The sequence below is a fragment of the Marmota flaviventris genome, chromosome 1 (genome assembly GCF_047511675.1).
Source record: "Marmota flaviventris isolate mMarFla1 chromosome 1, mMarFla1.hap1, whole genome shotgun sequence".
NCBI classification, from domain to species: domain Eukaryota; kingdom Metazoa; phylum Chordata; class Mammalia; order Rodentia; family Sciuridae; genus Marmota; species Marmota flaviventris.
The window spans coordinates 150,280,793-150,297,167 of record NC_092498.1 but is presented as its reverse complement, the minus strand read 5'-3'; the positions used below and the strand labels follow the sequence as shown (position 1 = coordinate 150,297,167).

Sequence of the window (16,375 nt, the reverse complement as noted above, 5' to 3'; positions counted from 1 at the left end):
CCTTATTTAATAAGCAAATTCTAAGGATAAAAAACTGATCCCTTTTTCTCTTGAAGATTTATGTTGTAGCTCATCCTGTACTAAACCCTGGCCAGACTTCTTTTCAGTATTTGACTTCTTTGAGTTGTTCTCAATCTCTGGATTTTTGTCACAATTATTTGCTTTGCATATCTTATCCTCTCTAATTTATCTTTTCTACATTAATGATTAATGTGCCAATCAATGCTGAGATGCTCTGATAAATTCTTAAGGATTTGTTCCCCAAAACCACCACAACACTGCTTATGTAGCCAGGATAGGAGCCACAAATATCTTCTGAATTACTTTGTAGATTTACATTACTTTTCCCAAATCCTGAACCACAAGGATTACCAGACTACCAGAGGTCACAGTACTGGACTTTTTCACAAGTCATCTTGGCCATGTGTTGCTAAAGCTGAGCTGATGACATTTCCACAAAAGGCAACTGAACAAGGCACCACATTAAGCACCTGCATCCGAAGACAAAAGAGACAATCTGTGTTCTTGGAGCTTCTTGAGGTGGGCTTTTCTGGGCTCAACCAACTAGCCTGGAAAAACAGCTTAAACTCTTACCCATAAGTGTGTTATTTCAAAGTATTGGCATTCTTCCAAGATACCTCCCAGGGTGTCAAAATTTAATCTGCTGCCAAAGCAAACTCTAAAATGAACACAAAGTCCGTATTTTCTCAAAAAACAAAATAACCAAATTTATTTAGTTTGACATTTCCTCTGATCTAAAGAGAAAAATGTCAATAAACAAAACAAAAATCCCCAAACAAAACCTAGGACATACATACAGGCACCTATCCCCATGAATTCAGATAATCTAAAAGAAGAAGAGTAAAGTTCTGTTCAACAGAGAAAATTATCTTCGTTTTTGGAAGATGTTTCCACGTCCCATTCCACGTCCTCTTCCTCTTGCAGCCACTGAAAGGAATAGAATGATGAGAACAGGTCAGTGTAGTCAGTGCATGTTCACAACATGGAGCAGCTTAAATCCTGGGACATCAGCTCTGGAAGGGACCTGAAAGGCTACCTGACTGAACATTTCCCTGACCCATAGCACTTTATAATAAGGGGATGAAGACCCAGAGAGGGCTGGGGGGGAGGGGGTGATTACTGCCATTAGAGCAGGAGCCAGCACTTAGATTCCTGCCTTCTAGTCCAGTGATACAAGAGGTGAGAGGCAGTACAGAGAGAAAAGGTGGTCTTGAGGACACAGAAAAAAAGATGAATTCACAAGGCTGGGCTAGGCCAAGCAAATAAAACGTTACAGATGCATTTAATTCACTTTAAAAATCTGAAACAAATAATTTGGACCTCGTAACACAAGAAGTCTAGGAGGGCATCAGAGGATTTGAAAAACAAATGAAAATATTCTGATGGCTACGAACTGGAGTCTCACCCTTCTCTGCTCTTCCAGAGCCTGGAGCTGTCCTGAAGAGGGAGGAGAGTTCCATGAGAACCCATCCACCTGATGACAGGACTAGCGCCAGGGTCTGAGAGAGGCACAGGTGGTTCAGGCAGAAGTCAGAAGTGTAGGCAAACTCACTGCCAAGTGCCTTTTAGTCCATAGCCAGCCAGTGCCCCTGTGGCTGGAGAAATGGTGCAGCTCCACTAGGTCAATCATGGCAACCAAAGGGCAAAAGATTTATTTATTTTTTTTTTGTACTAGAGATTGAACTCAGAGACACTCAACCACTGAGCCATATCCCTAGCCCTATTTTGTATATTATTTAGAGACAGCATCGCACCGAGATGCTTAGCGCCTCGCCATCGCTGAGGCTGGCTTTGAACTCATAATCCTACTGCCTCAGCCTCCCCAACTGCTGGGATTACAGACGTGCGCCACCTTGCCTGCCTTAACTGTTGTTTTTTTGAGGGCATTATAAAAGATTACATTACTGTATCTTTAAACTCAAAGCTATATCACTATCAAATATGTAAAATATGCAGCTAAAGATACAAACGAAGGATCCAAGGCCTTCCTTGACTGTAAATCTTTGCTCCACACTAGGCAGTTTCTAAGAGATAACACTTGCTTTCTTACCTAACAATGTAGCAGAACTCTAAAGGGGCCCAAGTATAAAACCTGACTAGGCTAACCTTAAGAAAAGCAGCCTGGCTGTCACTAGATAAAGGCTGGTACACTTCTAGAATGTGCTAAAAGAGGGATTTATTGTCAAATATAAACAGCTTTGAAGCTACAAATCCTGGGACTGAGGAATTAGCTCAGTGGTAGAGCACTTTTTTTAGCAGAAGGCTCAATCCTCAGCACTGCAAAACAAAGAAACTGGAAGTCTAGCCCATTATTGGGTAAAGATGGCTCAAACACATATTCCTTGTCTGGAAATGGATTCCCACTGTTAGCATCTCACCAAGTACATGCTGGATATCAACACATATCAACAAGTCTTTCTAGGAATGCTGCCCCCGACTGCTTCAAAAATCAGTTCATTCACATCCTGGTATATCTCTGCTCTGCAAACTAGGTAAGAGCAAACTATCCTTAGGCCTCTTAGATAGAACTTCTGAAAAGGAAGGCCCTTCAATAAAGATATAATAGAAAATTTATTATCTTAAATGATAGGAAGTTCTGCCTAATTTCTAAAGAGCCACTTTGGATTTTGCATAAGCCCTATAACTGGGATCAGATCAGGCAAGACCCCACTATTTCAGAGGGGAAATGGGTGCAGGGAAAAAGGGTGGTACTGGGTGTGAAGACAGCTGAGGTCAAGTCCACCCCTGCCCATAAGCAGTAACTGGACCTTTTCCTAAAATACAGAAGATAAACCCTAATTTAAAAACCCATGCAGGAGGAGCACCTACCTTGGGCCTTCAGAATAGCAGCTTTCCCCCTGCCAGCCCCTGAACCTTGATTTTTATTTTTCATGCTCTTTAACATGGGTGCATTTTTCAGCATGTCAGGCAAAATCAGGAAGCGGATCTTGCTGCCACGGATGTACACCTGTTCCAGTTGTGCTACTCTGCCATCTCTGTACGTGACTGTAATGTTGGACATCTGGAAAAAAAATTACCAGCTTATCAATAAGGGTCAACAGCATGCCAATTGTGGTGGTGCATACCTGTAATCCCAGCAACTCAGGAGGCTGAGGTAGGAGGACCACAAGATTGAGGTCAGCCTCATCAACTTAGTGAGGCCCTAAGAAGCTTAGAGGGACCTTGTCTTAAAGTAAAAAATAAAAAGGGTTGGAGATATAGCTGAGTGGTTAAGTGACTCTGGGTTCAATCCCTGGTGCACACACACACCCAAACAAAAAAAAAAAAAAAAAAAACAAAGAGAATCGATTAATAGCACTAATAGAGAACAGATGTTTTGACTGGTGGGATAGGGGAGTCTAGAATTGCAAAAACTGACATTGTGCGATAAAGGAACTAGGCAATGCTGGTGAACTATCACAATAATAGTTGGTACTACTGTATGCGCCAGGGACTGCATTAAGCAGGGTAGGTATAAGCTCTTCAACTTTCACAGATTAAAAACCAGAACAAAACAAAACAAAAAAACTATGAATGTGTACAAGGTCAAAGAGCTGGAATGCAGGGGGCAACAGTTTGGAAACAGATGGCCTGGTTCCAGAGCCCCACCTCTGCTGACTATACTGTCTCCTGGGCCAGTATATGAAAAGTTCTTGATGATGATAAACCCTAATTCAAATGTTTTGTTTTGTTTTTTAAAGAGAGAAAGAGAGAGAATTTTAATATTTACTTTTTAGTTATCAGCGGACACAGTATCTTTGTTTGTATGTGGTGCTGAGGATCGAACCCAGGGCGCACGCATTCCAGGCGAGCACGCTACCGCTTGAGCCACATCCCCAGCCCTCAAATGGTTTTTAACTGCTTATCCAAACCATGTCCTCTCCTGCACCTTCCTGGAACTCAGATTACAAAGGTACCATGAAAGTTACAAGCATAGGCCAGATCTAGTTCTGACTCTCCTATAGTACAGGGCCCAAGAAGTGGAGATGGCAGTACCACTCCCAGGGTTTGCAATACTAAAGAGGCATGAGGCAAAAGCTTAAACAAGAAGGAGGGCACTCAGGCAGGAACTTTTAGAATGCAAGGACTGGGTCCTTGAGTCAGAATCATGACTGAGGATAGGGTCATCACTTTAGAGATGAATCACTCAAGTTTGTGGACAGAGGAAGGGCTAACAGGATTAAGGCAACACTTTAGGAAGTGGAATGTGCCAACATGTGCAGTTGTGGGCTGGAGGGAGGGAACCTCTAGGTGAGAGCAGCCAGCAGACATGCTGGGTGTGGGAAGGAATACAGATCTGCCAGTATCAAATTCAATAGATGCCACATTTAAAAAAGTAGTCTTCTGAATAGAGGAGAGAATTATCTTTGTGTGTGTGTGTGTCCAATTTCTATTCATAAAGTTCCAGTCCATCTTTTTTGTAAACTATTTAAAATGGGATCACTGTTCAGAAACTACACAGATGTATCATAGGTGAACAGCAAAGGAATTATAGATGAATCTGCATTGTTTAGCTTCTCCTCATGCCATCTGTGTCCAAGGGAAGGCCTGACATTGACTAATTAGATTTTGAGCTATACTAATACTGGTAGTAAATCTGCCTATCAGTAGATCCTTCCACTGGATTCAAAATTTTGATCTGTATGCCAGCCACTTGGTGCCTCAATGCCCAACTGTAACAGCCAATCAAGAAAAAAAAGTATCTGGAAAGAAAAGCAGTCTGAGCAGATGCATCCAAATCTGCACTGCATCCAGCATTGCCATGTGTCATCATGGGAAAGCGAGACTGATGTACTGTCAACTGGTGGAGCTTGGATAAATCTGGCTGTCAAATGGCAAACTGTCCTTGAATGATATAAGCCTCTAGAGGTAGTCCCTCTAAGTCAGGGTTAAGACACACGAAAGGGGTAGTGTGGGGCAAGTTCACTGTTGATGCCTGTGAGATACTTGTCCTGATAATCTGCTGATGGAGAGGTCTGGGTTGAGGCTCAGTGGTAGAGCCTAGCAACTGTGAGGCTCTGGGTTCAATCTTCAGTACCACATAAAAATAAACAAACAGAAAAAGATACTGTGTTCCATCTAAAACTAAATATATATATATACACACACACCAGCTTAATTTAAAAAAAAAAAGGATGACTGGAGAACTTGGGCTTGGATGGTAGTGATGGTCATACCCTCTGGGGAAATTGCCAGCAACAGCGATGGCCCACTCACTTGAATTGGGGTGCACATCCCCCACCATCTTACAACCAACTTTTCCAATGAGAGAGCCACACTGACTAGCAAGGATAACTGGGAGTCTATGGACAGCTGAGCTACTGGTCATAGAGCTGCTGATGTCCTCTTTCAGTTATGCCAATGTCTATAGCAAATATGGCTAAAGTATGGGGCTGGGGATGTGGCTCAAGCGGTAGCACGCTCGCCTGGCATGCGTGCGGCCCGGGTTCGATCCTCAGCACCATATACAAAACCAAGATGTTGTGTCCGCCAAAAACTAAAAAATAAATATTAAAAAATATATATATATGGTAAAGTAATAATTTTCTCAGGATAACCCCTTTCCTTGAACATCTTAACCAATTCTCTCTTCTGATGATACTACCAACTTCCTTTGCATACGTAAGTAGACGTGGAGGAGGAAAGGAAGCGGCGAAAGAGACCCAGGGGATATACAGAAGGCATCAGGTTTTGGTTGTCGCCTCTGCTCATATGGGCAAGAGGACTGTAATTTATTCAGAATAGGCCAAGCCCAACAACAGTGTGTTGTTTTCTCCAGATTTCTGTCTTGCTTGTTGCTATCTTACGCTTACTTGCTCTTCAAATGATACCTGGTTAGGTAGTCTCTGCTTGAAAACACAGAATAAAAAAAGACCAACAATGCTCTGGGCTTTCCCCACTCTAACTGTGCACTCAGCTAGAATGATTTCTAGAGCTTCAATTCACTGTTTCTGTTTTACCTTCAGGGGCAACAGGGTTCTGGTTTCCTATCAAGCCTTCTGCTATAGGTTCCATACCCCCAGTTTGTTAATTTTCACACAACTCCTATTCTTCCCTTGAAGACTATCATAACCTCTGGTGCCACAAAAGAACACAATTATGGTTTATTACTCAAGACAAAAACCTGCATTCCACCAGGCTCCCCAATACCAGATATACCCATAACTCTCTGGAAGACAAAAATGGCTGAGGCCCTCTAACTGAATGAGACCTAGCATTGTCATCTGTACCCAGGAGTTTAACCCTGGGTACTCTGAAGAATTCTCTGAGTCCCAGTTCCTTTCTATAGTGAGGGAAAAAAATGTAACAAAGCCAATACTTCCTGAGTACTGACTAGACACCGGGAGCTATCACAGGTGACTGATTTGCCATAGTAATTAATTTTATACCTCAAGACCCTACCAGAGAGATGGGACAGACACCATTCCCAGCCCCACTGGAGAGATGAAGTAGCATAGCCTGTCAGGCAGATCTATCTCTGGAGCCCTGTGCCCTTAACCATTCTATTCTACCCAGGATCACGTTGCCCCTATGTAGTTTGGCTGGGATTTGAACCCAGGTCCATCTAACTCTAAACCCATACACTTAGCCACGGCAACAGACTTCCTTCCGGAAATTGTCAAAGAGCCAATTAAACAAAACAAAGTATGTCTAAGCTCTCAATTACCTAACACATAACAGAAACTCAGAAAAAGTCAAATCTGAATGATAATTAAAAATATCTATTTTAGCGGCCGTGCTACTGCTAAGCCACATCTCTAGCACACACTGACACATCTCCCTCTTTCCCTGTCAGAATCCCACCCTGCTTTGAAACTCTCCAAAGGAAGCTATCACACAGGTCCAATAAGACCTTGTGTGCTTTCACAAATAGCTCAGGTCCTGGCTGAACAAGAGATTCTAATGCCAAAAGACATGTACTTCAACACTAAGATTCAGGCTCACTACTGTTCTCATGCTTTCTTTGCAACACCAGAGGGGAAATGGCTGCACAGCCTCACAGTACTACTAGTTGTCCCCCATAAAGCCAAAGGAAAAGTAGAAACTCTTTTTGCAGTACTGGGAACTGAACCCAGGGGGCATGTTAACACTGAGCTACATCCCTCAAACTTTTTTGAGACAGGGTTTCACCAAGTTGCCCAGGTTGCTATCCTCCTGTTTCCCGAGTAACTGGGATTACAGGTGTGCACTAACATGGCCAAAGACACCAACTTTTGAGTGGACTGTTTTCATGAAAGTTAGGATGGAACACTGAGTTTGATCAACTACCTAAACAGCCACAATGAAACACAAATGGTGAAAGCCAGGTACACAACTGAAATGACACTCGACACTGAGATGTAAACAGCTAGCTCTAGCTCCAAGATTGTGAAGTAATGCTGGGTTGTGTTGTGTGGTGATATGAAAAAATAAATAAACAAATAAATTATATATATATATACATTTATATCTGTATGTGTGTGTATGTATAAATATATATATTCACATTTTTTTTTTTTGAGGGAGTGTCCATCCATGGTTCCTAACTCACAACTCCTCGACTACCACCAAGGCAGGCCATAGAAACTAGAACATCTCCTTCCCAAAGGCAGGCCATAAAAATTATCTTTCTCTGCCTTTCTATCTTAGAGCTGGTCATAAAGAAATTCTGACCTACATTGTCTGATAGCAGACTATGAGGGGTCCTGTCCTGTATCTGGGAGGAAGGAATACTGGACAGAAAGGCCAAGAAGAATCCATAAAGAAAGGTCTTGCTGGGTTTCCTCACTTAGTCTATTAGCATTAGACCATAGCTTTTTTGCCCAATTGCCTTTCTACTTGTCTGTCCATATTTCCATCATGTCTATGCAATAAAATCTCCATAAAAACCCCCAAAGACAAGAGTGCCATGAGACACAGGTTTTCAGGAAGGTGATGCACCTGGAAAGGGCATGGAGATTCCAATGTCCCTTCCCCAATGCCTTGTCCTGATTATCTATATTCTTTAATATCCTTCATAGTAAACCAATAAACATAAGTGTTTTCCTGAATTCTGGGAGCTGGTTGAGCAAACTGATCAAACCATGACCAACTTGGTATAAATTAGGGGTACCACTGGAGGGGGTAGTGGACCCCTAATTTATAATAAGTTGGTCAGAAGCATTGGCATCTCAAGGATGGTGGCAGTCTCGAAGACCCAGCCCTCAACCTATGATATCTGATGCTATCTCCACATAAATAATGTTAGGACTGAACTAAACTAGGAGAAACTAATTTGACTGGTAAACACTACAAAAGTGACTGCTTGCTAAGTATTAGGAAAAATTCTTACATATTTGGTGTCAGAAGTGTTTCAGGTTGCGAGAGTATGTTAGGAAAAACCAAGGAGTTTGAGTTGATTTTTCTTTCTGTATCTTTAGGGGGTGCCTCAGGACTATCAACATGCTAGAAATGTACATTTTTAGGACAATTACACACATACACAAGAAAGATATAGTCACTTAGTTGCCACTGTTGTAATGGGAATATCAACTTATGAACTTACCTATCTTTATTCTTAGAAAACACAAAATACAAAATATTTAGGGGTAAGGGAGTATGATGAATGCAATCCACTCTATGGTCATGTCAAAGCTCCAAAAGCACCATCTCAGCTTTTACAGAACTCACAATTCTATCATTTTCTTTCACCAAAACTTGTAAAAATTTTGTCACTTTGTTTATGATGAAATGGATCTGATCCTTACTCTCAGATTCTACTTAAGACTTTATGAACACATATTAATTAATTAACACATGCTTATCATTTTGTTTTTCTTGTTATTTCACTCATTATTTTGGGGGGCAAGGGGGAACAAAAATTTTTATCTTTTTCTTTGAGATAGGGCCTCATTATGTTGCCCAGGCTGGCCTCAAACTCATTGGTTCAAGTGAACCTCTTGCTTCAGCCTCCCAAAGTAGGGATTACAGAACCCAGATGAAAAATGTAACTGCATGATTTCAGTCAAAATAACTATTCAAACACTTGTTTTCTGTATGTATTTATATGTATCATTTATAATTTAGTTTTATTTCTGCAAAATTGGAAACATTTTGGAGTTTTGAACCATCCCCCCCAACTTACATCAACCATGCTTTCAAACATTTAAATAGTCATCCATTTTTACAGGGTGAATATTCTACGTAACTGTAGTTTAACCTCAATTTATTTAGCTCTATTAACAGAAATGTTGGTTTTCATGTTTTCTTTACTAAAAATACCACAGCAATGGATACCATTGGCACATATATTTTTGTCTACAATATTAAACTGGTTCTTAAAATTCTTTCCACACCGACATATGGTAAACACATTTAACAGAAAGGATACACAGTAGAATTTTATGCAGTAGAATTTCCACCTCTACTGATAGTTTATCAAGGAATCCTTGGTAGCATTATTAATTTTATTTTCAACTTTGAATATTCTTATTATTTGCTAATTTACATATTTGACTCTTAAGGCCTTTTTTACATGTTATATTCCATTTATATATTTTTTCTTTTGTGAGTCACCCATTTTATGTGTTATGTTCACTTTTAATTGGAATAACATTCTTGACTTGTAAAAAACATTTATATAATAGCTTTTCATCATTAAAAAATTATATGATGACCTAAGTGTTTGAATACTGACCAGCTGAGCCAGAAGACACCCAGCATTCCCTAAGAATCTATGAAGACACTCTGGAACCTTGCACACTGGACTCCTAATAAAACCTACAGTCATAAAGATCTCCCTCAAAAGGCTATCTGTATATGGTCTTGTGCTAAAATTACATGCTTATTCTTTCTCATTATCCCTCACCTTCAAGTCTTCATGGTTTTTTAATATTTTACCAAATACCGGGCTCTTTCTTTTTGTGGAACTGGGGATTAAACCATACATGCTAGGCAAGTGCTCTACACTCAAGTTACATCCCCACCCCTGTTTAATTTATTTTGAACAGGGTATTGCTAAGTTGTCCAGGCTGGCCTGGAACTTTCAATTCTCTTGCCTCAGCCTCTTGAATAAATGCAATTAAAAGAGTGTACCACTACATCACACTTGCATTCTTACTTTAAGATTGGTTCTTCCTTTGATGTTTAATAAAGACAGGATGGTTTAAGTCTTTGTTGGGTACAGAGAGACGAAGAACAGAAACTTGCACCATTAGGGGCCTTTAGTTCTAAGTCTTACATCCCCACGTTGGACAAGAGATGAGGGATGTCACATCTCTGCTACAAACAAAAAAATGGCTAATAAGAATCATGCGGCAGGTCACAAGGGCCCTTGCTCAACCCCATCCACACTCTTAAGAGGATGCCCACAGCAAAAGTAGTAGTACAATATCACCCATAGCAGATGTCATAATCTTCAGAATTGGTCACCAGACAATACTTGCCTTGCAGTTGTGAGGTTATAGAGGAAAGTAAAGGCCGCTACCTTCTAAACCACAGATGCACAGAACCGCTAGCAGCCTCTGACCCACTAAATGCTACTTCAGGGGATCTCATCACAGGTTTAATGCATGCTTTCATTACATTTCCAAATATCAAAAAAAGTATTATAATAGGTTATCTTAGAAATATCCAAGGGACCCTAAAAGAAGCCATATTTTACTTCTAAAAATACTAGGAATACTATTGAGGATATCATCTAATATATTTCCCTAGCATGCCAGGACAATCTGTACAACTTATGAACACTACACATCTTAGTAATGATATAAAGGTACCTGAATATACCTTTATTTAATGTACAGGGATTTGGGGTTATATTGCTGGGAACTGACTGCTTATAGTTTCATTTTACTTTCTAGCCTAGCTTACCTGAATCAAGACACATTCCTCAATTTTTATCCTACCATATAAGGGGCTGAGGGTGTAGCTCAGTGGTAATGTTTGTCTAGCATGCATAAGGCCCTAGGTTTGATTGCTAACATGTACACACATGTACATGCATACACACACACACACATTGAGGAAGGGAGGAAGAAGTTGTTGTTAGAGAAGATAAAGTAGGACATTGGGGTTTTTAATTTTTAATTTTATTTTTTGTATCGAGGATTGAACCAAGGATTGCTTAACCACTGAGCCATATCCTGAACCCTTTTTTACATTTTATCTTGAGACAGGGTCTTGCTTAGTTGCTTAGGGCCTCACTATTTGCTGAAATTGGCTTTGAACACACGATTCTCCTGCCTCAGCCTCCTGAGTGCCACTGAGCTGCTGGGATTATAGGCGTGCACCACTGTGCTGGGCTTATTCCTTTTTTTTTGTTTTTTAAATGTTGCTTGAACTACCAATTCTTCTGCCTTAGTCTCCCAAGCAGCTAGGGCCTTAGGCACACACCCCCATGCCCAGCTTACAACATTTAACTATACTCTCATGAAGCAGAAATTCAAGATCACTGCTTTGATAGCCACGTTAGGTTCCCACAATAAACCCTTAAATTGGAAGGTGGGTTTTTTTATTATGATTTTATGGTGCTGTGGATCAAACCCAGGGCCTTGTGCATGCATTCAAGGGATCTAACACCGAGCTATATAGTAGCTCTAATTCTTCTTGAAAGTTTTTATAAGGCAAACACTAAACCCCAAAATACATGTTGCTACATTCAGTGAGCTTAAGTTCTGGTAGACCCAATGAAGCCTCATCATTTTGACATGGATAGGGTTAGAGACTTGTGTCCCTGCAAAAATCCACACATTGAAGCCCTAATCCCCAGTAACTCAGAATGTGATCATGTTTACAATTAAGTTAAAAAATGAGGTCATTAGGGTGGACCTTAACACATACACTGGTGTCCTTATTAAGAGGGGATTTGGGGCTGGGGTTGTGGCTCAGCGGTAGAGAGCTTGCCTAGCAAGTGTGAGGCCCTGGGTTCGATCCTCAGCACCACATAAAAATAGTTTAAAAAGGGGGGGAGGGGAACTTGGACAGAGATGCTATAGAGGAAAGACCACATGGGAGAAGATGCCTTACACAGCTGAAGAGAGCCTGGAACAGATCCTTCCCTCATGGCCCTATCAAGAAACCAATCCATCAATACACTGATCTCATACTTTTAGCCTCTAGAAAGGTGAGAAAACAGATTTCAGTTGTTTACACCATCCAGTCTGTATAACTTTATTATGGTAGATCTAGAAAACTAATACAGGCAGGGAAGCAGGTAACTGGCTCCCCATCCAACATTTGACACACATCTCTCCTTTCCTCTGTACTATGGTTCTTATCCCTGATGTGGAGAATGAAATAGTGTGTGAAAGAGGTCCAAAGTTTATCCCAAGTCATACTAGATGGCAGACTGCAAGGTGATTTCAGGTCTAATACCAACGGTCTGTAAGTCTGAGGCCCTGAAGATTCAGTACATTGCCCAAATTAATTAACTAAAAAAACCCAAGTATTTCAATAAGCACATTAAGAGTCACTACCCTAAGTCTTGCATTCTACTCTCCAAACTAAAGTGCCTTGAAACAGATGAGGATCTCTTAAGCTAAAAGACTGCACTTATGAAAGTAAAAGAGTAACAGAGGCCAGGCCCTTTATAGCACAAAGAGAGGTGCAAACTTTCAGACCCTCCTGTTGAAGAACAGATAGCATAGGAGCCTGAACTCTCACAATAACACTGAGGAGATTAACCTCAGTTACTGATGTCAATCTCCTTGCATTCAAAGGAAATGCCTGAGGTGTTCAACCTGGCAGGAAGATTATAGACTCAAAGGTACAGAAAAAAAAATCACAAATAAATGAATGAATACTGCAAAGTAATAGACAGTCTGAACCCCTGACCCCCATTTTAATCCAGGATAAGGTTCTTTACCTCTCCAACCTAGAGAACAGTAATAGGTACCTTACGTTGAACAATAACAACATGTGAGGCACTGAGCTACCTGCTGCACACACATAACTCATCTGATATATATATAACAACCATGAGATTTAGGTATTATCCTTGTAACAGTCTTGGAAGTGTGCTGCTCATATCTCCCTCAAGAGACAACAGACTTTGAATAGTACAGGGACCTGACAGCCTCAAGCTGCCACCTGTGGGATTCACTACAGCATTCACCCTGTGGTCTCTCTCTCCACAAACTCTTGGCCAAATACTAATCATGGCAGGAGTACTAGAATCAGACCATTTCTGTTCTATTCTAAACTTCTCATAGAAGCAATCCGTTTGGCTGAGACTTCTTCAGAGCTATGCTGCAGTATGAGGCTCTTTCTGCTCAATCCTCTTTTCCCTGGTCAAACTAACACCTCAGACTGAAAACTCTCTTGCCTACTCATGCTTATTTGTTCCATTATCCTTTTGTGTTTTTATTTGTGTTCTTAGGAATTGAACTCAGTTGTTTTACCACAGAACTACATCTTTAGATCTTATTTTTTATTTGAAACACTAAATTGCCTCAAATTTGCAGTTGCCTTGCCTCAGATTCCCAAGTTGCAAGGATTATAGGTGTGTGGCACCATACCTAGCTCTATTATCCTTTAATGACATTTCCTGAATAAAACTTTTATACATCCAACTATGAGAGCCCCCAAATAACACCATCTCTATTTTACAGAAAAGGAAACAGACAATTCATATGCCTAAGGTCAGCTAGTTAGAATTAAAATTCACATTTTTTATTCCAAAGCTCAAACTCTTAACCACAGATTTAAAGAACAAAGATCATATCAAGTAATGCTATAAAAATTCACGTGACTATGGTCTGGGGTTGTGGCTCAGTGGTAGAGCACTTGCCTAGCGTGTATGAGGCACTGGGGTTGATTCTCTGTACTGTATATAACTAAATGAGTAAAGGTCCATCAACAACTAATATTAAAAAAAAAAAAAAATTCATGTGACTATGCAAAAAACAAAGTAGTGCTATGAGAAGGGTTCCACATCAGGAAGCTTTTCCGTCATATATTAGCAGAATGATGTCTAGTAGCTCAATTCTTTAATCTCATTTCTCTACTTTATGGATATCAAGATTATCATCAAACTTGCTTCCTCACAAGGTAGTTACAATAATCAAATGAGTTTCTTCCTCCAAGAAAAAAAGTAAGAACACACTGTACTGAAGATTTTGCCAACTGCAAAGCATGTGGGGAAAATGAATAACAGCCCTGACTCTGAAGGAGTTTACCAAAGGGAACAGCAACATTTCTCTAAAATAGCCCTTTAAAATATGGGAGAAAATAATTACAGGATAGAGAAAACAAAGGACAAAATTCCAAATTTATTATATCTTTTTTAAGAGGGGGGGGAGAGAGAGAGAGAGAATTTTAATATTTATTTTTTAGTTATCGGCGGACACAACATCTTTGTTTTGTATGTGGTGCTGAGGATCGAACCCGGGCCGCACACATGCCAGGCGAGCGCGCTACCGCTTGAGCCACATCCCCAGCCCAAAATTCCAAATTTATATATGGCTTTTCTGCCTCAAACCCTGAGTTTCCTGTTCATGCATATAGTCTGAGAGCCTATGAGTGCCTAGCACACATTAGGCATTCAGTAAATAACTGATGAATGAGAAGAGCCTCATAAAAACCTCTAATCACCCACCACCCTTTTGTCCTCTGAGATACTGGAACACACCTCCCTCACAACCTCATGTAAAGCAGGGTACCTGGCAGTTCATATTGTCTTCTGCTTCAATGAGCTTTCCTCGGTATACCTCACCCGTGTTTGTCTCACATGTCACAATGTGGCCCTCGGCCTCATGCAGAACTTTAATCGGCACACCAATAGACATCTTGGCCGGAACAGAGTTCTACAGTGAGAGAAACAACATTCAGTTAATCTTTCAGAGTCCAAGAAGGGCTGGTACTCCAAGATGCCAAAGCTACAATTTCAATAAAAGAAAGGGAGCGGGCTGGGGTTGTGGCTCAGTGGTAGAGCACTTGTCTGGAATGTGTGAGGCACTGGGTTCGATTCTCAGCACCACATATAAATAAATGTTCATCAACATCTAAAAAAATTAACAAAAAGAAAGGAAGCTTAGTTCTTGGCTTGGAAGAACCACAGCAAACTCATGCAAGATGTGAGATGGACAGGAGTCATAGGATGGACAAAGGGAAAGCTAATAGGAATGAAAAGAACCCCTCCCTTCTCCCACCCTACTATGTGTCCCTTAATCTTTATCAAAATAATTAATAATCAATACAGTGTGCATGCTGGGGGAGAGAGGACTGGCATGCACGTTCAGAATAATATATTTGTCAACCTACAATTGCTAGTGACTCAATTTTGAGAATGTTATAGACCTGAGTTGTTTAGAATGGTAGTCACTGTCTACATGCACCTAATTAAACTTAAATAAAACAGAAAATTCAGTCAGTCACTCTAGGCATATTGCAAGTGCTCAACAACCATGTGTGGCCAGAGACCACAATACTAGGTAGTGCAGACACAGACCAAAGGACCCAGACAAATCTAAGAGTGGAGGTTGTGCTTTTCAACTCAGGTCTTTCGACTCTCCATTTATTGCACTACCAAGGCTAAGGAAAAAAAGTATCAAAATGTTCAGAGTGATACCGTGCTGTAAGCAAGCAATGTTACTGTGAAGGAAAAATAATCAGGATAAACGTTTGATTTACACTAATTAAAAAGAAATAAGCGACGAACATTTTAGTGAGATGACTCAATGACTCAAATGTGGAACACATACCATGTGTTCAAGAGACAAAGAAGGTAGATGGGTAAAGAGAATGCCTTAGTGAGAACTCATGGCTTTCAGCTTTAGGAATTTGTATTATAACAACAGGAAACTACAGGTTTATACATAAGAAAATACATAATGAAAAAACAACAGCACTTATAAAATGATTCGAATATACAGCTTAAAAGCAGAAAAACTCGTTACACCTTCTAGAGCAGTCTGGAAAGCACTGCAAGAAAGAGGCAGAAATGCAAAGACCTTTGAAAAGGATGACCCAAACAGGACTTCGGGGAAGAAAATGATTAGGCAGAAGTGATTCCAAGATTTACTGGATATTTCGGAAAACAATGACCTGTAGAAGCATAGGAAGTGAAAATCACCTACTTTGGGGAACAGTTAGTGATTAACTATTCCAAGTGCTAATAATATGATGGAGCGGGGCCCCGCTTCCCGCTCTCCTCCCTCCCTCCCTTATTCCGGCTGATCTCCGGGGCAGCGTATCCTTCTCCGACGTCCAGCCCTCACAAGTGCCTCGGCCTCCCCTCACCCATCCTCGGTCTCTCCTCACCTGCGGCGGCCTACTCCTCCTTCTCTAAGATGTGGCTAAAATTGACGCGACTGCAAAGGCGTGAGGAAAGCGAATGGCGGCAACCACGTTCCCAGAATACCACGGGTTCCCAAAATGCCGCGCGCATGACCCGCCC

General features: G+C 40.8%; 1 protein-coding gene across 1 annotated transcript; it reads right to left on the bottom strand.

The window, feature by feature from the left end:
• Nucleotides 1–700: 700 nt before the first annotated feature.
• Nucleotides 701–16,363, bottom strand: Snrpd3 (small nuclear ribonucleoprotein D3 polypeptide). The gene is made up of 4 exons (XM_027923369.3): nt 16,240–16,363; nt 14,640–14,783; nt 2,851–3,043; nt 701–948 (listed from the first exon to the last, which is right to left on the bottom strand). Exons 2-4 carry the CDS (start codon nt 14,763–14,765, stop codon nt 887–889), a joined length of 381 nt encoding a protein of 126 aa, XP_027779170.1. The 5' UTR covers nt 14,766–14,783; nt 16,240–16,363; the 3' UTR covers nt 701–886.
• Nucleotides 16,364–16,375: the final 12 nt, after the last annotated feature.